This window comes from Oncorhynchus keta, chromosome 10 (genome assembly GCF_023373465.1).
Source record: "Oncorhynchus keta strain PuntledgeMale-10-30-2019 chromosome 10, Oket_V2, whole genome shotgun sequence".
In the NCBI taxonomy this organism is placed as follows: Eukaryota; Metazoa; Chordata; class Actinopteri; order Salmoniformes; family Salmonidae; genus Oncorhynchus; species Oncorhynchus keta.
This window is the reverse complement of record NC_068430.1, coordinates 78,077,477-78,102,415: the sequence shown is the minus strand read 5'-3', so window position 1 is coordinate 78,102,415 and position 24,939 is coordinate 78,077,477. Positions and strand designations below refer to the sequence as shown.

The following is a 24,939-nucleotide window of genomic DNA, read 5'->3' as shown; positions in this document are numbered from 1 at the left end:
CAAAATCAGCAGGGGATCAAATACTTTTCCCCCTCACTGTATCTCCTCCTCGGAGATGGATTGTTACAGGAAGTCCTGCAAGCTCGTCCAGATCTCAGGGTGATTGATTTGACTGTGTGTGTGTGTGTGTGTGTGTGTGTGTGTGTGTGTGTGTGTGTGTGTGTGTGTGTGTGTGCGCACGCTGGGGGGGGGGCTAACTGTCCAGGCTAACTGTCTCATCTGGTTCTTACAGATAAAGGGCAACAGTTACAATTCATATTTTGTGTGGAGACCAGTATTAAACTAGATGTTTCCTTGACACTGTGTGTTCTCTCTCTGCAGCCCAACCCCCATGTACCCCCCCTCATACCTGGAGCCTGGAATAGGGTAAGACTTACTGTTTCTAGTCCGGATGTTTCTGGTCTAGATATCACAGACCTACATCCATTTCTGCTACCGTCTGCGTTTTTAGTGGACTGAAATGTGTGCCTGTACTCAGTTTAAGTTCCAGTAGCGTTTACAGTTGAAGTGGGAAGTTTACATACACTGAGGTTGGAGTCTTTAAAACTGGTTTTTCAACCACTCCACATTTCTTGTTAACAAACTATAGTTTTGGCAAGTCGGTTAGAACATCTACTTCGTGCATGACACAAGTAATTTTTCCAACGATTGTTGACAGACAGATTATTTCACTTATAATTCACTGTATCACAATTCCAGTGGGTCAGAAGTTTACATACACTAAGTTGACTGTGCCTTTAAACAGCTTGGAAAATTCCAGAAAATTATGTCATTGCTTTAGAAGCTTCTGATAGGCTAATTGACATCATTTGAGTCAATTGGAGGTGTACCTGTGGGTGTATTTCAAGGCCTATCTTCAAACTCAGTGCCTCTTTGCTTGACATCAGGGGAAAATCAAAATAAATCAGCCAAGACCTTATAAAAAAAATTGCAGACCTCCACCAAGTCTGGTTCATCCTTGGGAGCAATTTCCAAATGCCTGAATGTACCACGTTCATCTGTAGAAACGATAGTACGCAAGTATAAACACCATGGGACCACGCAGCCGTCATTCCGCTCAGGAAGGAGACTCATTCTGTCTCCTAGAGATGAACATACTTTGGTGCAAAAAGTGCAAATCAATCCCAGAACAACAGCAAAAGACCTTGTGAAGATGCTGGAGGAAACAGGTACAAAAGTATCTATATCCACAGTAAAACGAGTCCTATATCGACATAACCTGAAAGGCCGCTCAGCAAGGAAGAAGCCACTGCTCCAAAACTGCCATAGAAAAGCCAGACTACGGTTTGCAACTGCACATGGGGACAAAGATCGTACTTTTTGGAGAAATTACCTCTGGTCTGATGAAGCAAAAATATAACTGTTTGGCCATAATGACCATTGTTATGTTTTGAGGGTAAAAGGGGAGGCTTGCAAGCCGAAGAACACCATCAGAACTGTGAAGCATGGGGGTGGCAGCATCATGTTGTGTGGTGCTTTGCTGCAGGAGGGACTGGTGCATGTCACAAAATAGATGGCATCACGAGGGTGGAAAATTATGTGGCTATATTGAAGCAACATCTCAAGACATCAGTCAGGAAGTTAAAGCTTGGTCACAATTGGGTCTTCCAAATGGACAATGATCCCAAGCATACTACCAAAGTTGTGGCAAAATGGCTTAAGGACAACAAAGTCAAGGTGTTGGAGTGGCCATCACAAAGCCCTGACCTCAATTACCATAGAAAATGTGTGGGCAGAACTGAAAAGGCGTGTGTGAGCAAGGAGGCCATCAAACCTGACTCAGTTACACCAGCTCTGTCAGGAGGAATGGGCCAAAATTCACCCAACTTATTGTGGGAAGCTTGTGGAAGGCTACCTGAAACGTTTGACCCAAGTTAAACAATTTAAAGGCAATGCTACCAAATACTAATTGAGTGTATGTAAACTTCTGACCCACTGGGAATGTGATGAAAGAAATAAAAGCTGAAATAAATAATTCTCTCTACTATTATTCTGACATTTCACATTCTTAAAATAAAGTGGTGATCCTAACTGACCTAAAACAGAGAATTATTACTCGGATTAAATGTCAGGAATTGTGAAAACATTAGTTTAAATGTATTTGGCTAAGGTGTATGTAAACTTCCGACTTCAACTGTATATTTAGGTGCCGTTAAAGCCAGTATTCTATAAGAGGTGCCGTTACTTCGGCCCAAGTCAAGTTACATCTAACCTCTCCTGTCTGTCTCAGGAGACACACACCATACGGGAACCAGACAGACTACAGGATATTTGAGCTCAACAAACGGCTACAGAACTGGACAGAGGTAGAATGGAGCTTAACACTTAACTTCATCTCTCTGTCTGTCTGTCTGCCTGTCTGTCTATCATTCTTCTTCCCCCTCATTCTCACGTAATTTTACTAAGACGACCATACTGAATACTATGCTAACTCCTCTCTGTCTCTCTCTTCCCTCTCTCTCTCTCTTCCCTTTCTCTCTCTCTCTCACTCACTCACTCACTCACTCACTCACTCTCTCTGGGATGGGATGCATTCACTACAGAGTTCTTTTTTTTTAAGTACCTACTAGGTTGACTTAATATGTTGCTAACTATTCCCCTCTCTCTCTCTCTGTTTCTCTGTCTCCTTTCACCATCTCTCTCTCCTCTCTCCAGGAATGTGATAATCTGTGGTGGGATGCATTCACTACAGAGTTCTTTGAGGACGATGCCATGTTGACCATAACCTTCTGTCTGGAGGACGGGCCCAAGAGATACAGTAAGAACAGACAGACAGACGGGCAGACAGACAGACAGACAGACAGACAGACAGACAGACAGACAGACAGACAGATGGGCAGACAGACAGACAGACAGATGGGCAGACAGACAGACAGACAGTCTGTATTCTCTGCGTCCTGTTATTAGATTCAAATCAAATGTTTTAGGTCACATGACTAACAGGGAAATGCTTCGTAGACTAACAGGGACATACTTCATAGACAACAGGTGTAGACTAACAGGGAAATGCTTCATAGACAACAGGTGTAGACTAACAGGGAAATGCTTCATAGACAACAGGTGTAGACTAACAGGGAAATGCTTCATAGACATCAGGTGTAGACTAACAGGGAAATGCTTCATAGACAACAGGTGTAGACTAACAGGGAAATGCTTCATAGACAACAGGTGTAGACTAACAGGGACATACTTCATAGACAACAGGTGTAGACTAACAGGGAAATGCTTCATAGACAACAGGTGTAGACTAACAGGGAAATGCTTCATAGACAACAGGTGTAGACTAACAGGAAAATGCTTCATAGACAACAGGTGTAGACTAACAGGGAAATGCTTCATAGACAACAGGTGTAGACTAACAGGAAAATGCTTCATAGACAACAGGTGTAGACTAACAGGAAAATGCTTCATAGACAACAGGTGTAGACTAACAGGGAAATGCTTCATAGACAACAGGTGTAGACTAACAGGGACATGCTTCATAGACAACAGGTGTAGACTAACAGGGAAATGCTTCATAGACAATAGGTGTAGACTAACAGGGAAATGCTTCATAGACAACAGGTGTAGACTAACAGGGAAATGCTGATAGACAACAGGTGTAGACTAACAGGGACATACGTCATAGACAACAGGTGTAGACTAACAGGGAAATGCTTCATAGACAACAGGTGTAGACTAACAGGGAAATGCTGATAGACAACAGGTGTAGACTAACAGGGACATACTTCATAGACAACAGGTGTAGACTAACAGGGAAATGCTTCATAGACAACAGGTGTAGACTAACAGGGAAATGCTTCATAGACAACAGGTGTAGACTAACAGGGAAATGCTTCATAGACAACAGGTGTAGACTAACAGGGAAATGCTTCATAGACAACAGGTGTAGACTAACAGGAAAATGCTTCATAGACAACAGGTGTAGACTAACAGGGAAATGCTGATAGACAACAGGTGTAGACTAACAGGGACATACTTCATAGACAACAGGTGTAGACTAACAGGGAAATGCTTCATAGACAACAGGTGTAGACTAACCAGGTGTAGACTAACAGGGACATACTTCATAGACAACAGGTGTAGACTAACAGGGAAATGCTGATAGACAACAGGTGTAGACTAACAGGGACATACTTCATAGACAACAGGTGTAGACTAACAGGGAAATGCTTCATAGACAACAGGTGTAGACTAACAGGGAAATGCTTCATAGACAACAGGTGTAGACTAACAGGGAAATGCTTCATAGACAACAGGTGTAGACTAACAGGGAAATGCTTCATAGACAACAGGTGTAGACTAACAGGGACATACTTCATAGACAACAGGTGTAGACTAACAGGGAAATGCTTCATAGACAACAGGTGTAGACTAACAGGGAAATGCTTCATAGACAACAGGTGTAGACTAACAGGGAAATGCTTCATAGACAACAGGTGTAGACTAACAGGGACATACTTCATAGACAACAGGTGTAGACTAACAGGGAAATGCTTCATAGACAACAGGTGTAGACTAACAGGGAAATGCTTCATAGACAACAGGTGTAGACTAACAGGGAAATGCTTCATAGACAACAGGTGTAGACTAACAGGGAAATGCTTCATAGACAACAGGTGTAGACTAACAGGGACATACTTCATAGACAACAGGTGTAGACTAACAGGGAAATGCTTCATAGACAACAGGTGAATATTGAAATTGTGACACGAGGAAGAAATCCACAGTGAATAACAAAAAGGAGTGAAAATAACATGGTTATATACAGGAAGTACCAGTACTGAGTCAATGTGTAGGGATATGAGGTAATAACATGGTTATATACAGGAAGTACCAGTACTGAGTCAATGTGTAGGGATATGAGGTAATAACATGGTTATATACAGGAAGTACCAGTACTGAGTCAATGTGTAGGGATATGAGGTAATAACATGGTTATATACAGGAAGTACCAGTACTGAGTCAATGTGTATGGATATGAGGTAATAACATGGTTATATACAGGAAGTACCAGTACTGAGTCAATGTGTAGGGATATGAGGTAATAACATGGTTATATACAGGAAGTACCAGTACTGAGTCAATGTGTATGGATATGAGGTAATAACATGGTTATATACAGGGAGTACCAGTACTGAGTCAATGTGTAGGGATATGAGGTAATAACATGGTTATATACAGGAAGTACCAGTACTGAGTCAATGTGTAGGGATATGAGGTAATAACATGGTTATATACAGGAAGTACCAGTACTGAGTCAATGTGTATGGATATGAGGTAATAACATGGTTATATACAGGAAGTACCAGTACTGAGTCAATGTGTAGGGATATGAGGTAATAACATGGTTATATACAGGAAGTACCAGTACTGAGTCAATGTGTAGGGATATGAGGTAATAACATGGTTATATACAGGAAGTACCAGTACTGAGTCAATGTGTAGGGATATGAGGTAATAACATGGTTATATACAGGAAGTACCAGTACTGAGTCAATGTGTAGGGCAATGAGGTAATAACATGGTTATATACAGGAAGTACCAGTACTGAGTCAATGTGTAGGGATATGAGGTAATAACATGGTTATATACAGGAAGTACCAGTACTGAGTCAATGTGTATGGATATGAGGTAATAACATGGTTATATACAGGAAGTACCAGTACTGAGTCAATGTGTAGGGATATGAGGTAATAACATGGTTATATACAGGAAGTACCAGTACTGAGTCAATGTGTAGGGATATGAGGTAATAACATGGTTATATACAGGAAGTACCAGTACTGAGTCAATGTGTAGGGATATGAGGTAATAACATGGTTATATACAGGAAGTACCAGTACTGAGTCAATGTGTAGGGATATGAGGTAATAACATGGTTATATACAGGAAGTACCAGTACTGAGTCAATGTGTAGGGATATGAGGTAATAACATGGTTATATACAGGAAGTACCAGTACTGAGTCAATGTGTAGGGATATGAGGTAATAACATGGTTATATACAGGAAGTACCAGTACTGAGTCAATGTGTAGGGATATGAGGTAATAACATGGTTATATACAGGAAGTACCAGTACTGAGTCAATGTGTAGGGATATGAGGTAATAACATGGTTATATACAGGAAGTACCAGTACTGAGTCAATGTGTAGGGATATGAGGTAATAACATGGTTATATACAGGAAGTACCAGTACTGAGTCAATGTGTAGGGATATGAGGTAATAACATGGTTATATACAGGAAGTACCAGTACTGAGTCAATGTGTATGGATATGAGGTAATAACATGGTTATATACAGGAAGTACCAGTACTGAGTCAATGTGTAGGGATATGAGGTAATAACATGGTTATATACAGGAAGTACCAGTACTGAGTCAATGTGTAGGGATATGAGGTAATAACATGGTTATATACAGGAAGTACCAGTACTGAGTCAATGTGTAGGGATATGAGGTAATAACATGGTTATATACAGGAAGTACCAGTACTGAGTCAATGTGTAGGGAATGAGGTAATAACATGGTTATATACAGGAAGTACCAGTACTGAGTCAATGTGTATGGATATGAGGTAATAACATGGTTATATACAGGAAGTACCAGTACTGAGTCAATGTGTAGGGATATGAGGTAATAACATGGTTATATACAGGGAGTACCAGTACTGAGTCAATGTGTAGGGATATGAGGTAATAACATGGTTATATACAGGAAGTACCAGTACTGCGTCAATGTGTATGGATATGAGGTAATAACATGGTTATATACAGGAAGTACCAGTACTGAGTCAATGTGTAGGGATATGAGGTAATAACATGGTTATATACAGGGAGTACCAGTACTGAGTCAATGTGCAGGGCTATGAGGTAATAACATGGTTATATACAGGAAGTACCAGTACTGAGTCAATGTGTAGGGATATGAGGTAATAACATGGTTATATACAGGAAGTACCAGTACTGAGTCAATGTGCAGGGCTATGAGGTAATAACATGGTTATATACAGGGAGTACCAGTACTGAGTCAATGTGTAGGGATATGAGGTAATAACATGGTTATATACAGGGAGTACCAGTACTGAGTCAATGTGTAGGGATATGAGGTAATAACATGGTTATATACAGGAAGTACCAGTACTGAGTCAATGTGTAGGGATATGAGGTAATAACATGGTTATATACAGGAAGTACCAGTACTGAGTCAATGTGTAGGGATATGAGGTAATAACATGGTTATATACAGGAAGTACCAGTACTGAGTCAATGTGTAGGGATATGAGGTAATAACATGGTTATATACAGGAAGTACCAGTACTGAGTCAATGTGTAGGGATATGAGGTAATAACATGGTTATATACAGGAAGTACCAGTACTGAGTCAATGTGCAGGGCTATGAGGTAATAACATGGTTATATACAGGAAGTACCAGTACTGAGTCAATGTGCAGGGCTATGAGGTAATAACATGGTTATATACAGGAAGTACCAGTACTGAGTCAATGTGTAGGGATATGAGGTAATAACATGGTTATATACAGGAAGTACCAGTACTGAGTCAATGTGTAGGGCAATGAGGTAATAACATGGTTATATACAGGAAGTACCAGTACTGAGTCAATGTGCAGGGCTATGAGGTAATAACATGGTTATATACAGGAAGTACCAGTACTGAGTCAATGTGTAGGGATATGAGGTAATAACATGGTTATATACAGGAAGTACCAGTACTGAGTCAATGTGTAGGGATATGAGGTAATAACATGGTTATATACAGGGAGTACCAGTACTGAGTCAATGTGTAGGGCTATGAGGTAATAACATGGTTATATACAGGAAGTACCAGTACTGAGTCAATGTGTAGGGATATGAGGTAATAACATGGTTATATACAGGAAGTACCAGTACTGAGTCAATGTGTAGGGATATGAGGTAATAACATGGTTATATACAGGAGTACCAGTACTGAGTCAATGTGCAGGGCTATGAGGTAATAACATGGTTATATACAGGAAGTACCAGTACTGAGTCAATGTGCAGGGCTATGAGGTAATAACATGGTTATATACAGGAAGTACCAGTACTGAGTCAATGTGCAGGGATATGAGGTAATAACATGGTTATATACAGGGAGTACCAGTACTGAGTCAATGTGTATGGATATGAGGTAATAACATGGTTATATACAGGAAGTACCAGTACTGAGTCAATGTGTAGGGATATGAGGTAATAACATGGTTATATACAGGAAGTACCAGTACTGAGTCAATGTGTAGGGATATGAGGTAATAACATGGTTATATACAGGAAGTACCAGTACTGAGTCAATGTGTAGGGATATGAGGTAATAACATGGTTATATACAGGAAGTACCAGTACTGAGTCAATGTGTAGGGATATGAGGTAATAACATGGTTATATACAGGAAGTACCAGTACTGAGTCAATGTGCAGGGCTATGAGGTAATAACATGGTTATATACAGGAAGTACCAGTACTGAGTCAATGTGCAGGGCTATGAGGTAATAACATGGTTATATACAAGTACCAGTACTGAGTCAATGTGTAGGGATATGAGGTAATAACAGTTATATACAGGAAGTACCAGTACTGAGTCAATGTGTAGGGATATGAGGTAATAACATGGTTATATACAGGAAGTACCAGTACTGAGTCAATGTGTATGGATATGAGGTAATAACATGGTTATATACAGGAAGTACCAGTACTGAGTCAATGTGTAGGGATATGAGGTAATAACATGGTTATATACAGGGAGTACCAGTACTGAGTCAATGTGCAGGGCTATGAGGTAATAACATGGTTATATACAGGGAGTACCAGTACTGAGTCAATGTGCAGGGCTATGAGGTAATAACATGGTTATATACAGGAAGTACCAGTACTGAGTCAATGTGTAGGGATATGAGGTAATAACATGGTTATATACAGGAAGTACCAGTACTGAGTCAATGTGTAGGGATATGAGGTAATAACATGGTTATATACAGGAAGTACCAGTACTGAGTCAATGTGTAGGGATATGAGGTAATAACATGGTTATATACAGGGAGTACCAGTACTGAGTCAATGTGCAGGGCTATGAGGTAATAACATGGTTATATACAGGGAGTACCAGTACTGAGTCAATGTGCAGGGCTATGAGGTAATAACATGGTTATATACAGGAAGTACCAGTACTGAGTCAATGTGTATGGATATGAGGTAATAACATGGTTATATACAGGGAGTACCAGTACTGAGTCAATGTGCAGGGCTATGAGGTAATAACATGGTTATATACAGGAAGTACCAGTACTGAGTCAATGTGCAGGGCTATGAGGTAATAACATGGTTATATACAGGAAGTACCAGTACTGAGTCAATGTAGGGATATGAGTAATAACATGGTTATATACAGGAAGTACCAGTACTGAGTCAATGTGTAGGGATATGAGGTAATAACATGGTTATATACAGGAAGTACCAGTACTGAGTCAATGTGTAGGGATATGAGGTAATAACATGGTTATATACAGGAAGTACCAGTACTGAGTCAATGTGTAGGGATATGAGGTAATAACATGGTTATATACAGGAAGTACCAGTACTGAGTCAATGTGTATGGATATGAGGTAATAACATGGTTATATACAGGGAGTACCAGTACTGAGTCAATGTGCAGGGCTATGAGGTAATAACATGGTTATATACAGGAAGTACCAGTACTGAGTCAATGTGCAGGGCTATGAGGTAATAACATGGTTATATACAGGGAGTACCAGTACTGAGTCAATGTGTATGGATATGAGGTAATAACATGGTTATATACAGGGAGTACCAGTACTGAGTCAATGTGTAGGGCAATGAGGTAATAACATGGTTATATACAGGAAGTACCAGTACTGAGTCAATGTGTAGGGATATGAGGTAATAACATGGTTATATACAGGAAGTACCAGTACTGAGTCAATGTGTAGGGATATGAGGTAATAACATGGTTATATACAGGAAGTACCAGTACTGAGTCAATGTGCAGGGCTATGAGGTAATAACATGGTTATATACAGGAAGTACCAGTACTGAGTCAATGTGCAGGGCTATGAGGTAATAACATGGTTATATACAGGAAGTACCAGTACTGAGTCAATGTGCAGGGCTATGAGGTAATAACATGGTTATATACAGGGAGTACCAGTACTGAGTCAATGTGTATGGATATGAGGTAATAACATGGTTATATACAGGGAGTACCAGTACTGAGTCAATGTGTAGGGCAATGAGGTAATAACATGGTTATATACAGGAAGTACCAGTACTGAGTCAATGTGTAGGGATATGAGGTAATAACATGGTTATATACAGGAAGTACCAGTACTGAGTCAATGTGTAGGGATATGAGGTAATAACATGGTTATATACAGGAAGTACCAGTACTGAGTCAATGTGTAGGGATATGAGGTAATAACATGGTTATATACAGGAACTACCAGTACTGAGTCAATGTGTAGGGATATGAGGTAATAACATGGTTATATACAGGAACTACCAGTACTGAGTCAATGTGCAGGGCTATGAGGTAATAACATGGTTATATACAGGGAGTACCAGTACTGAGTCAATGTGTATGGATATGAGGTAATAACATGGTTATATACAGGGAGTACCAGTACTGAGTCAATGTGCAGGGCTATGAGGTAATAACATGGTTATATACAGGGAGTACCAGTACTGAGTCAATGTGTATGGATATGAGGTAATAACATGGTTATATACAGGAAGTACCAGTACTGAGTCAATGTGCAGGGCTATGAGGTAATAACATGGTTATATACAGGAAGTACCAGTACTGAGTCAATGTGCAGGGCTATGAGGTAATAACATGGTTATATACAGGGAGTACCAGTACTGAGTCAATGTGTAGGGATATGAGGTAATAACATGGTTATATACAGGAAGTACCAGTACTGAGTCAATGTGTAGGGATATGAGGTAATAACATGGTTATATACAGGGAGTACCAGTACTGAGTCAATGTGTAGGGCTATGAGGTAATAACATGGTTATATACAGGAAGTACCAGTACTGAGTCAATGTGTAGGGATATGAGGTAATAACATGGTTATATACAGGAAGTACCAGTACTGAGTCAATGTGTAGGGATATGAGGTAATAACATGGTTATATACAGGAAGTACCAGTACTTAGTCAATGTGCAGGGCTATGAGGTAATAACATGGTTATATACAGGGAGTACCAGTACTGAGTCAATGTGCAGGGCTATGAGGTAATAACATGGTTATATACAGGAAGTACCAGTACTGAGTCAATGTGCAGGGCTATGAGGTAATAACATGGTTATATACAGGGAGTACCAGTACTGAGTCAATGTGTATGGATATGAGGTAATAACATGGTTATATACAGGAAGTACCAGTACTGAGTCAATGTGTAGGGATATGAGGTAATAACATGGTTATATACAGGAAGTACCAGTACTGAGTCAATGTGTAGGGATATGAGGTAATAACATGGTTATATACAGGAAGTACCAGTACTGAGTCAATGTGTATGGATATGAGGTAATAACATGGTTATATACAGGAAGTACCAGTACTGAGTCAATGTGTAGGGATATGAGGTAATAACATGGTTATATACAGGGAGTACCAGTACTGAGTCAATGTGCAGGGCTATGAGGTAATAACATGGTTATATACAGGGAGTACCAGTACTGAGTCAATGTGCAGGGCTATGAGGTAATAACATGGTTATATACAGGAAGTACCAGTACTGAGTCAATGTGTAGGGATATGAGGTAATAACATGGTTATATACAGGGAGTACCAGTACTGAGTCAATGTGTAGGGATATGAGGTAATAACATGGTTATATACAGGGAGTACCAGTACTGAGTCAATGTGTAGGGATATGAGGTAATAACATGGTTATATACAGGGAGTACCAGTACTGAGTCAATGTGTAGGGATATGAGGTAATAACATGGTTATATACAGGAAGTACCAGTACTGAGTCAATGTGCAGGGCTATGAGGTAATAACATGGTTATATACAGGAGTACCAGTACTGAGTCAATGTGCAGGGCTATGAGGTAATAACATGGTTATATACAGGAAGTACCAGTACTGAGTCAATGTGTAGGGATATGAGGTAATAACATGGTTATATACAGGAAGTACCAGTACTGAGTCAATGTGTAGGATATGAGGTAATAACATGGTTATATACAGGAAGTACCAGTACTGAGTCAATGTGTAGGGATATGAGGTAATAACATGGTTATATACAGGAGTACCAGTACTGAGTCAATGTGCAGGGCTATGAGGTAATAACATGGTTATATACAGGAAGTACCAGTACTGAGTCAATGTGCAGGGCTATGAGGTAATAACATGGTTATATACAGGAAGTACCAGTACTGAGTCAATGTGTATGGATATGAGGTAATAACATGGTTATATACAGGAAGTACCAGTACTGAGTCAATGTGCAGGGCTATGAGGTAATAACATGGTTATATACAGGAAGTACCAGTACTGAGTCAATGTGCAGGGCTATGAGGTAATAACATGGTTATATACAGGAAGTACCAGTACTGAGTCAATGTGCAGGGCTATGAGGTAATAACATGGTTATATACAGGGAGTACCAGTACTGAGTCAATGTGTAGGGATATGAGGTAATAACATGGTTATATACAGGAAGTACCAGTACTGAGTCAATGTGTAGGGATATGAGGTAATAACATGGTTATATACAGGAAGTACCAGTACTGAGTCAATGTGTAGGGATATGAGGTAATAACATGGTTATATACAGGAAGTACCAGTACTTAGTCAATGTGTATGGATATGAGGTAATAACATGGTTATATACAGGAAGTACCAGTACTTAGTCAATGTGCAGGGCTATGAGGTAATAACATGGTTATATACAGGAAGTACCAGTACTTAGTCAATGTGCAGGGCTATGAGGTAATAACATGGTTATATACAGGGAGTACCAGTACTGAGTCAATGTGTATGGATATGAGGTAATAACATGGTTATATACAGGAAGTACCAGTACTGAGTCAATGTGTAGGGATATGAGGTAATAACATGGTTATATACAGGAAGTACCAGTACTGAGTCAATGTGTAGGGATATGAGGTAATAACATGGTTATATACAGGAAGTACCAGTACTGAGTCAATGTGTAGGGATATGAGGTAATAACATGGTTATATACAGGAACTACCAGTACTGAGTCAATGTGTAGGGATATGAGGTAATAACATGGTTATATACAGGAACTACCAGTACTGAGTCAATGTGCAGGGCTATGAGGTAATAACATGGTTATATACAGGAACTACCAGTACTGAGTCAATGTGTAGGGATATGAGGTAATAACATGGTTATATACAGGAAGTACCAGTACTGAGTCAATGTGTAGGGATATGAGGTAATAACATGGTTATATACAGGGAGTACCAGTACTGAGTCAATGTGCAGGGCTATGAGGTAATAACATGGTTATATACAGGGAGTACCAGTACTGAGTCAATGTGTAGGGCAATGAGGTAATAACATGGTTATATACAGGAACTACCAGTACTGAGTCAATGTGCAGGGCTATGAGGTAATAACATGGTTATATACAGGAAGTACCAGTACTTAGTCAATGTGCAGGGCTATGAGGTAATAACATGGTTATATACAGGGAGTACCAGTACTGAGTCAATGTGTATGGATATGAGGTAATAACATGGTTATATACAGGAAGTACCAGTACTGAGTCAATGTGCAGGGCTATGAGGTAATAACATGGTTATATACAGGAAGTACCAGTACTGAGTCAATGTGCAGGGCTATGAGGTAATAACATGGTTATATACAGGAAGTACCAGTACTGAGTCAATGTGTAGGGATATGAGGTAATAACATGGTTATATACAGGAAGTACCAGTACTGAGTCAATGTGTAGGGATATGAGGTAATAACATGGTTATATACAGGGAGTACCAGTACTGAGTCAATGTGTAGGGCTATGAGGTAATAACATGGTTATATACAGGAAGTACCAGTACTGAGTCAATGTGTAGGGATATGAGGTAATAACATGGTTATATACAGGAAGTACCAGTACTGAGTCAATGTGTAGGGATATGAGGTAATAACATGGTTATATACAGGAAGTACCAGTACTTAGTCAATGTGCAGGGCTATGAGGTAATAACATGGTTATATACAGGGAGTACCAGTACTGAGTCAATGTGCAGGGCTATGAGGTAATAACATGGTTATATACAGGAAGTACCAGTACTGAGTCAATGTGCAGGGCTATGAGGTAATAACATGGTTATATACAGGAGTACCAGTACTGAGTCAATGTGTATGGATATGAGGTAATAACATGGTTATATACAGGAAGTACCAGTACTGAGTCAATGTGTAGGGATATGAGGTAATAACATGGTTATATACAGGAAGTACCAGTACTGAGTCAATGTGTAGGGATATGAGGTAATAACATGGTTATATACAGGAAGTACCAGTACTGAGTCAATGTGTATGGATATGAGGTAATAACATGGTTATATACAGGAAGTACCAGTACTGAGTCAATGTGTAGGGATATGAGGTAATAACATGGTTATATACAGGGAGTACCAGTACTGAGTCAATGTGCAGGGCTATGAGGTAATAACATGGTTATATACAGGGAGTACCAGTACTGAGTCAATGTGCAGGGCTATGAGGTAATAACATGGTTATATACAGGAAGTACCAGTACTGAGTCAATGTGTAGGGATATGAGGTAATAACATGGTTATATACAGGAAGTACCAGTACTGAGTCAATGTGTAGGGATATGAGGTAATAACATGGTTATATACAGGAAGTACCAGTACTGAGTCAATGTGTATGGATATGAGGTAATAACATGGTTATATACAGGAAGTACCAGTACTGAGTCAATGTGTAGGGATATGAGGTAATAACATGGTTATATACAGGGAGTACCAGTACTGAGTCAATGTGCAGGGCTATGAGGTAATAACATGGTTATATACAGGAAGTACCAGTACTGAGTCAATGTGCAGGGCTATGAGGTAATAACATGGTTATATACAGGAAGTACCAGTACTGAGTCAATGTGTAGGGATATGAGGTAATAACATGGTTATATACAGGAAGTACCAGTACTGAGTCAATGTGTAGGGATATGAGGTAATAACATGGTTATATACAGGAAGTACCAGTACTGAGTCAATGTGTAGGGATATGAGGTAATAACATGGTTATATACAGGAAGTACCAGTACTGAGTCAATGTGCAGGGCTATGAGGTAATAACATGGTTATATACAGGGAGTACCAGTACTGAGTCAATGTGCAGGGCTATGAGGTAATAACATGGTTATATACAGGAAGTACCAGTACTGAGTCAATGTGTAGGATATGAGGTAATAACATGGTTATATACAGGAGTACCAGTACTGAGTCAATGTGTAGGGCTATGAGGTAATAACATGGTTATATACAGGAAGTACCAGTACTGAGTCAATGTGCAGGGCTATGAGGTAATAACATGGTTATATACAGGAAGTACCAGTACTGAGTCAATGTGCAGGGCTATGAGGTAATAACATGGTTATATACAGGGAGTACCAGTACTGAGTCAATGTGTAGGGATATGAGGTAATAACATGGTTATATACAGGAAGTACCAGTACTGAGTCAATGTGTAGGGATATGAGGTAATAACATGGTTATATACAGGAAGTACCAGTACTGAGTCAATGTGTAGGGATATGAGGTAATAACATGGTTATATACAGGAAGTACCAGTACTGAGTCAATGTGTATGGATATGAGGTAATAACATGGTTATATACAGGGAGTACCAGTACTGAGTCAATGTGCAGGGCTATGAGGTAATAACATGGTTATATACAGGAAGTACCAGTACTGAGTCAATGTGTAGGGCTATGAGGTAATAACATGGTTATATACAGGGAGTACCAGTACTGAGTCAATGTGTATGGATATGAGGTAATAACATGGTTATATACAGGGAGTACCAGTACTGAGTCAATGTGTAGGGCAATGAGGTAATAACATGGTTATATACAGGAAGTACCAGTACTGAGTCAATGTGTAGGGATATGAGGTAATAACATGGTTATATACAGGAAGTACCAGTACTGAGTCAATGTGTAGGGATATGAGGTAATAACATGGTTATATACAGGAAGTACCAGTACTGAGTCAATGTGCAGGGCTATGAGGTAATAACATGGTTATATACAGGAAGTACCAGTACTGAGTCAATGTGCAGGGCTATGAGGTAATAACATGGTTATATACAGGGAGTACCAGTACTGAGTCAATGTGCAGGGCTATGAGGTAATAACATGGTTATATACAGGGAGTACCAGTACTGAGTCAATGTGTATGGATATGAGGTAATAACATGGTTATATACAGGGAGTACCAGTACTGAGTCAATGTGTAGGGCAATGAGGTAATAACATGGTTATATACAGGAAGTACCAGTACTGAGTCAATGTGTAGGGATATGAGGTAATAACATGGTTATATACAGGAAGTACCAGTACTGAGTCAATGTGTAGGGATATGAGGTAATAACATGGTTATATACAGGAAGTACCAGTACTGAGTCAATGTGTAGGGATATGAGGTAATAACATGGTTATATACAGGAACTACCAGTACTGAGTCAATGTGTAGGGATATGAGGTAATAACATGGTTATATACAGGAACTACCAGTACTGAGTCAATGTGCAGGGCTATGAGGTAATAACATGGTTATATACAGGGAGTACCAGTACTGAGTCAATGTGTATGGATATGAGGTAATAACATGGTTATATACAGGAAGTACCAGTACTGAGTCAATGTGTAGGGATATGAGGTAATAACATGGTTATATACAGGAGTACCAGTACTGAGTCAATGTGCAGGGCTATGAGGTAATAACATGGTTATATACAGGGAGTACCAGTACTGAGTCAATGTGTAGGGCAATGAGGTAATAACATGGTTATATACAGGAACTACCAGTACTGAGTCAATGTGCAGGGCTATGAGGTAATAACATGGTTATATACAGGGAGTACCAGTACTGAGTCAATGTGTATGGATATGAGGTAATAACATGGTTATATACAGGGAGTACCAGTACTGAGTCAATGTGTATGGATATGAGGTAATAACATGGTTATATACAGGGAGTACCAGTACTGAGTCAATGTGCAGGGCTATGAGGTAATAACATGGTTATATACAGGAAGTACCAGTACTGAGTCAATGTGCAGGGCTATGAGGTAATAACATGGTTATATACAGGGAGTACCAGTACTGAGTCAATGTGTATGGATATGAGGTAATAACATGGTTATATACAGGGAGTACCAGTACTGAGTCAATGTGCAGGGCTATGAGGTAATAACATGGTTATATACAGGGAGTACCAGTACTGAGTCAATGTGTAGGGCAATGAGGTAATAACATGGTTATATACAGGAACTACCAGTACTGAGTCAATGTGCAGGGATATGAGGTAATAACATGGTTATATACAGGAAGTACCAGTACTTAGTCAATGTGTAGGGATATGAGGTAATAACATGGTTATATACAGGAAGTACCAGTACTTAGTCAATGTGTAGGGCTATGAGGTAATAACATGGTTATATACAGGAAGTACCAGTACTGAGTCAATGTGTAGGAATGAGGTAATAACATGGTTATATACAGGGAGTACCAGTACCAGTGTGTGTGGGAATATATAGTGTGTGTTGGAGTGGAAGTATGTGTGGTGTCAGTATGTGAGTGTATGTAGTGTGTGTGTGGGTGTGTGTGGGTGTGTGTGCATAGTCAATGCAAAAGAGTCAGTGTCAAAAAGTCATGATTGTAGTCTGTTTTGTAATGAATACGGCCAGTTTCCTGGACACAGACTGAGCCTGGATTCTCCATTGATCTGTCTGATTGGTTCAGGACCAGGGTTAATGTGTGTCTGGGAAACCACCCTATGAGACTCTGTTGTTGTGTACTTACGCTCCACTGTTCTTCTGCTTCCTGTCTCCTCCTCCTCCTCCGCAGCGATTGGCCGGACGTTGATCCCGCGGTACTTCCGGAGTATATTCGAGGGGGGCGCCACCGACCTCTACTACGTGTTGAAGCACCCCAAAGAGTCCTTCCACAACAACTTTGTCTCGCTGGACTGTGACCAGTGCACCATGGTTACGCAGAACGGAAAACCCATGTTCACACAGGTGTGTGTGTGTGTGTGTGTGTGTGTGTGTGTGTGTGTGTGTGTGTGTGTGTGTTGACTATGTCTTTCCTGCGGACGCTATTGTAAACATGAGGGAGAATCCTAACATCAAAATCTGCATTTGTTACTCAACTGAATGAGTTCAGTGCATCTTCTATGTGAAAGTCTACACATGTAAGTCATGCTTGGATTCGGCATATATGCTGGTGAATTGCTATCTTTGCGCGCAACAAATATTCTGAACATAACTTTCGTGATCTCCTTTTGTAGAAAGTGCAACCCTGACCTCTGACCCCTCTAGGTGTGTGTGGAGGGTCGTCTGTACCTGGAGTTCATGTTTGACGACATGATGAGGATCAAGACGTGGCACTTCAGCATCCGACAGCACCGTGAACTGATACCACGCAGTATACTGGCCATGCACGTGAGTTAAACACACACATTCACCTGTTGTCTAATAGCGATGGTAGACAGATCAATACATGGTGTCCGACCTCTCGAACCCCTGACCTCTCGAACCCCTGACCTCTCGAACCCCTGACCTCTCGAACCCCTGACCTCTCGAACCCCTGACCTCTCGAACCCCTGACCTCTCGAACCCCTGACCTCTCGAACCCCTGACCTCTCGAACCCCTGACCTCTCGAACCCCTGACCTCTCGAACCCCTGACCTCTCGAACCCCTGACCTCTCGAACCCCTGACCTCTCGAACCCCTGACCTCTCGAACCCCTGACCTCTCGAACCCCTGACCTCTCGAACCCCTGACCTCTCAAACCCCTGACCTCTCAAACCCCTGACCTCTAATCCTACAGGCCCAGGACCCCCAGATGTTAGACCAGCTGTCTAAGAACATCACCAGATGTGGACTGTCAAACTCCACCCTCAACTACCTCCGAGTGAGTACACACAAACATCAACAACAACAAACATAGATCACTACCTCCGAGTGAGTACACACAAACATCAACAACAACAAACATAGATCCCTACCTCCCAGTGAGTACACACAAACATCAACAACAACAAACATAGATCCCTACCTCCCAGTGAGTACACACAAACATCAACAAACATAGATCCCTACCTCCCAGGGAGTACACACAAACATCAACAAACATAGATCCCTACCTCCCAGTGAGTACACACAAACATCAACAAACATAGAGCCCTACCTCCCAGTGAGTACACACAAACATCAACAACAACAAACATAGATCACTACCTCCCAGTGAGTACACACAAACATCAACAACAACAAACATAGATCACTACCTCCCAGTGAGTACACACAAACATCAACAAACATAGATCCCTACCTCCCAGTGAGTACACACAAACATCAACAAACATAGATCCCTACCTCCCAGTGAGTACACACAAACATCAACAACAACAAACATAGAGCCCTACCTCCCAGTGAGTACACACAAACATCAACAACAACAAACATAGATCACTACCTCCCAGTGAGTACACACAAACATCAACAACAACAAACATAGATCACTACCTCCCAGTGAGTACACACAAACATCAACAAACATAGATCCCTACCTCCCAGTGAGTACACACAAACATCAACAAACATAGATCCCTACCTCCCAGTGAGTACACACAAACATCAACAACAACAAACATAGATCACTACCTCCCAGTGAGTACACACAAACATCAACAAACATAGATCACTACCTCCTAGTGAGTACACACAAACATCAACAACAACAAACATAGATCCCTACCTCCCAGTGAGTACACACAAACATCAACAAACATAGATCCCTACCTCCCAGTGAGTACACACAAACATCAACAACAACAAACATAGATCACTACCTCCCAGTGAGTACACACAAACATCAACATCAACAAACATAGATCACTACCTCCCAGGGAGTACACACAAACATCAACATCAACAAACATAGATCACTACCTCCCAGTGAGTACACACAAACATCAACAACAACAAACATAGATCACTACCTCCCAGTGAGTACACACAAACATCAACAAACATAGATCACTACCTCCCAGTGAGTACACACAAACATCAACAAACATAGATCACTACCTCCCAGGGAGTACACACAAACATCAACAAACATAGATCCCTACCTCCCAGTGAGTACACACAAACATCAACAAACATAGATCCCTACCTCCCAGTGAGTACACACAAACATCAACAAACATAGATCCCTACCTCCCAGTGAGTACACACAAACATCAACAACAACAAACATAGATCACTACCTCCCAGTGAGTACACACAAACATCAACAAACATAGATCCCTACCTCCCAGTGAGTACACACAAACATCAACAAACATAGATCCCTACCTCCCAGTGAGTACACACAAACATCAACAAACATAGATCCCTACCTCCCAGTGAGTACACACAAACATCAACAACAACAAACATAGATCACTACCTCCCAGTGAGTACACACAAACATCAACAACAACAAACATAGATCCCTACCTCCCAGTGAGTACACACAAACATCAACAAACATAGATCCCTACCTCCCAGTGAGTACACACAAACATCAACAACAACAAACATAGATCACTACCTCCCAGTGAGTACACACAAACATCAACATCAACAAACATAGATCACTACCTCCCAGGGAGTACACACAAACATCAACAACAACAAACATAGATCCCTACCTCCCAGTGAGTACACACAAACATCAACAACAAACATAGATCACTACCTCCCAGTGAGTACACACAAACATCAACATCAACAAACATAGATCACTACCTCCCAGTGAGTACACACAAACATCAACATCAACAAACATAGATCCCTACCTCCCAGTGAGTACACACAAACATCAACAAACATAGATCACTACCTCCCAGTGAGTACACACAAACATCAACAAACATAGATCCCTACCTCCCAGTGAGTACACACAAACATCAACAAACATAGATCCCTACCTCCCAGTGAGTACACACAAACATCAACAAACATAGATCCCTACCTCCCAGTGAGTACACACAAACATCAACAAACATAGATCACTACCTCCCAGTGAGTACACACAAACATCAACATCAACAAACATAGATCACTACCTCCCAGGGAGTACACACAAACATCAACATCAACAAACATAGATCACTACCTCCCAGTGAGTACACACAAACATCAACAACAACAAACATAGATCACTACCTCCCAGTGAGTACACACAAACATCAACATCAACAAACATAGATCACTACCTCCCAGTGAGTACACACAAACATCAACAAACATAGATCACTACCTCCCAGTGAGTACACACAAACATCAACAAACATAGATCACTACCTCCCAGTGAGCACACACAAACATCAACATCAACAAACATAGATCCCTACCTCCCAGTGAGTACACACAAACATCAACATCAACAAACATAGATCACTACCTCCCAGTGAGTACACACAAACATCAACAACAACAAACATAGATCCCTACCTCCCAGTGAGTACACACAAACATCAACAAACATAGATCCCTACCTCCCAGTGAGTACACACAAACATCAACAAACATAGATCCCTACCTCCCAGTGAGTACACACAAACATCAACAAACATAGATCACTACCTCCCAGTGAGTACACATCAACATCAACAAACATAGATCCCTACCTCCCAGTGAGTACACACAAACAACAACAAACATAGATCCCTACCTCCCAGTGAGTACACACAAACATCAACAAACAGATCACTACCTCCCAGTGAGTACACATCAACATCAACAAACATAGATCCCTACCTCCCAGTGAGTACACACAAACATCAACAAACATAGATCCCTACCTCCCAGTGAGTACACACAAACATCAACAACAACAAACATAGATCACTACCTCCCAGTGAGTACACACAAACATCAACAAACATAGATCACTACCTCCCAGTGAGTACACACAAACATCAACAACAACAAACATAGATCACTACCTCCCAGTGAGTACACACAAACATCAACAAACATAGATCACTACCTCCCAGTGAGTACACACAAACATCAACAACAACAAACATAGATCACTACCTCCCAGTGAGTACACACAAACATCAACAAACATAGATCCCTACCTCCCAGTGAGTACACACAAACATCAACATCAACAAACATAGATCACTACCTCCCAGGGAGTACACACAAACATCAACAAACATAGATCACTACCTCCCAGGGAGTGCACACAAACATCAACAAACATAGATCACTACCTCCCAGTGAGTACACACAAACATCAACAACAACAAACATAGATCCCTACCTCCCAGGGAGTACACACAAACATCAACAACAACAAACATAGATCCCTACCTCCCAGTGAGTACACACAAACATCAACAACAACAAACATAGATCCCTACCTCCCAGTGAGTACACACAAACATCAACATCAACAAACATAGATCCCTACCTCCCAGTGAGTACACACAAACATCAACAAACATAGATCCCTACCTCCCAGTGAGTACACACAAACATCAACAAACATAGATCACTACCTCCCAGTGAGTACACACAAACATCAACAACAACAAACATAGATCACTACCTCCCAGTGAGTACACACAAACATCAACAACAACAAACATAGATCACTACCTCCCAGTGAGTACACACAAACATCAACAACAACAAACATAGATCCCTACCTCCCAGTGAGTACACACAAACATCAACAACAACAAACATAGATCCCTACCTTGATACAGTGCCTTGCAAAAGTATTCATACCCCTTGGATTTCTTCTAATGTTACTCTGTTACAAGGTGGGATAGATTTAATTGTATTTTTTTGTCAACAATCTACTCAATACTCTGTCAATTTTATTTTATAGATGATTAGGAATTGGATAACTAAAATATAGTCGTAGCCCCTTTGTTTAGGAAAGTGTAAATTAATTCAGGAGTAAAAAATGAAACGATACAATGACTGTGAGGTTAAAGTGCAAACTGTCAGCTTTCATTTAAGGGTTTGTTCATCCATATCGGCTGAACCGTCTAGAAATTACAGCACTTTTTCCACGTAGTCTCCCATTTCAAGGGGACCAAAAGTATTAGGATATATTCACTTGTGTGTATTAAAGTAGTCCCATATTACTGTCACACAATGACGACATCAAGCTTGTGACTCTACAAACTGGTTGGATCCATTTTCTGTTTGTTTTGGTTGCGTTTCACATTATTTGGTTCCCGATAGAAATTCATGTTAAATAATGTATTGTCTCATTTTAGAGTCACTTTTATTGTAAATAAGAATGGAATATATTTCTAAACACGAATACATTAATGTGGATCCTATCATGGTTACGGATAGTCAAGTATGAATTGTGAATAATGAGTGACTGAGAAAGTTACAGACCCATAAGTATCATCCCCCCAATGCTCTCCTCCCCTCTTATTGTAATGGTGAGAAGATATCATGTTCCTGATAGGAATGGTAGTAGTTTAATATAGTACTGATAGGTATAGTAGTAGTTTAATATAGTACTGATAGGTATAGTAGTAGTTTAATATAGTACTGATAGGTATAGTAGTAGTTTAATATAGTACTGATAGGTATAGTAGTTTATAGTACTGATAGGTATAGTAGTAGTTTAATATAGTACTGATAGGTATAGTAGTAGTTTAATATAGTACTGATAGGTATAGTAGTAGTTTAATATAGTACTGATAGGTATAGTAGTAGTTTAATATAGTACTGATAGGTATAGTAGTAGTTTAATATAGTACTGATAGGTATAGTAGTAGTTTAATATAGTACTGATAGGTATAGTAGTAGTTTAATATAGTACTGATAGGTATAGTAGTAGTTTAATATAGTACTGATAGGTATAGTAGTAGTTTAATATAGTACTGATAGGTATAGTAGTAGTTTAACACAGTACTGATAGGTATAGTAGTAGTTTAATATAGTACTGATAGGTATAGTAGTAGTTTAATATAGTACTGATAGGTATAGTAGTAGTTTAACACAGTACTGATAGGTATAGTAGTAGTTTAACACAGTACTGATAGGGATAGTAGTAGTTTAATATAGTACTGATAGGTATAGTAGTAGTTTAATATAGTATTGATAGGTTTAGTAGTAGTTTAATATAGTACTGATAGGTATAGTAGTAGTTTAATATAGTACTGATAGGTATAGTAGTAGTTTAATATAGTACTGATAGGTGGGGTAGTAGTTTAATATAGTACTGATAGGTGGGGTAGTAGTTTAACATAGTACTGATAGGTGGGGTAGTAGTTTAGCATAGTACTGATAGGTAGGGTAGTACATAGTACTGATAGGTAGGGTAGTACATAGTACTGATAGGTAGGGTACTACATAGTACTGATAGGTGGGGTAGTAGTTTATTGTCCCCTGATTGGTAGGGTAGTACATAGTACTGATAGGTAGGGTAGTACATAGTACTGATAGGTAGGGTAGTACATAGTACTGATAGGTAGGGTAGTAGTACATAGTACTGATAGGTAGGGTAGCATATAGTACTGATAGGTGGGGTAGTACATAGTACTGATAGGTAGGGTAGTACATAGTACTGATAGGTGGGGTAGTAGTTTATTGTCCCCTGATTGGTAGGGTAGT

At 40.1% G+C, this 24,939-nt stretch overlaps 1 protein-coding gene and 2 long non-coding RNA genes across 4 annotated transcripts in view; 2 read left to right on the top strand and 1 right to left on the bottom strand.

The window, feature by feature from the left end:
- Positions 1-24,939, top strand: part of LOC118379273 (LIM domain-binding protein 1) — a 46,177-nt gene that overhangs the window by 16,623 nt on the left and 4,615 nt on the right. The window contains exons 3-8 of the mRNA XM_052528060.1: positions 322-366; positions 2,231-2,306; positions 2,656-2,758; positions 18,137-18,309; positions 18,610-18,732; positions 19,121-19,204. Coding sequence (XP_052384020.1) covers positions 322-366; positions 2,231-2,306; positions 2,656-2,758; positions 18,137-18,309; positions 18,610-18,732; positions 19,121-19,204 — 604 coding nt within the window. The remainder of the gene's footprint in view (positions 1-321; positions 367-2,230; positions 2,307-2,655; positions 2,759-18,136; positions 18,310-18,609; positions 18,733-19,120; positions 19,205-24,939) is intronic.
- Positions 19,411-22,653, bottom strand: LOC127932443 (uncharacterized). Of its 2 annotated transcripts, XR_008145310.1 has the most exons (7): positions 22,566-22,653; positions 22,146-22,521; positions 21,746-21,927; positions 21,138-21,181; positions 20,841-20,990; positions 20,095-20,564; positions 19,411-20,000 (listed from the first exon to the last, which is right to left on the bottom strand). It is a non-coding gene; the product is annotated as an uncharacterized LOC127932443 (long non-coding RNA). The 2 variants fall into 2 exon arrangements; XR_008145309.1 differs by lacking the exons at positions 20,841-20,990; positions 21,746-21,927 and having other exon boundaries at positions 19,415-19,956; positions 20,515-20,746; positions 21,138-21,507.
- On the top strand, positions 23,284-24,383 carry LOC127932444 (uncharacterized). Its single transcript, XR_008145311.1, has 3 exons — positions 23,284-23,909; positions 23,966-24,337; positions 24,369-24,383. It is a non-coding gene; the product is annotated as an uncharacterized LOC127932444 (long non-coding RNA).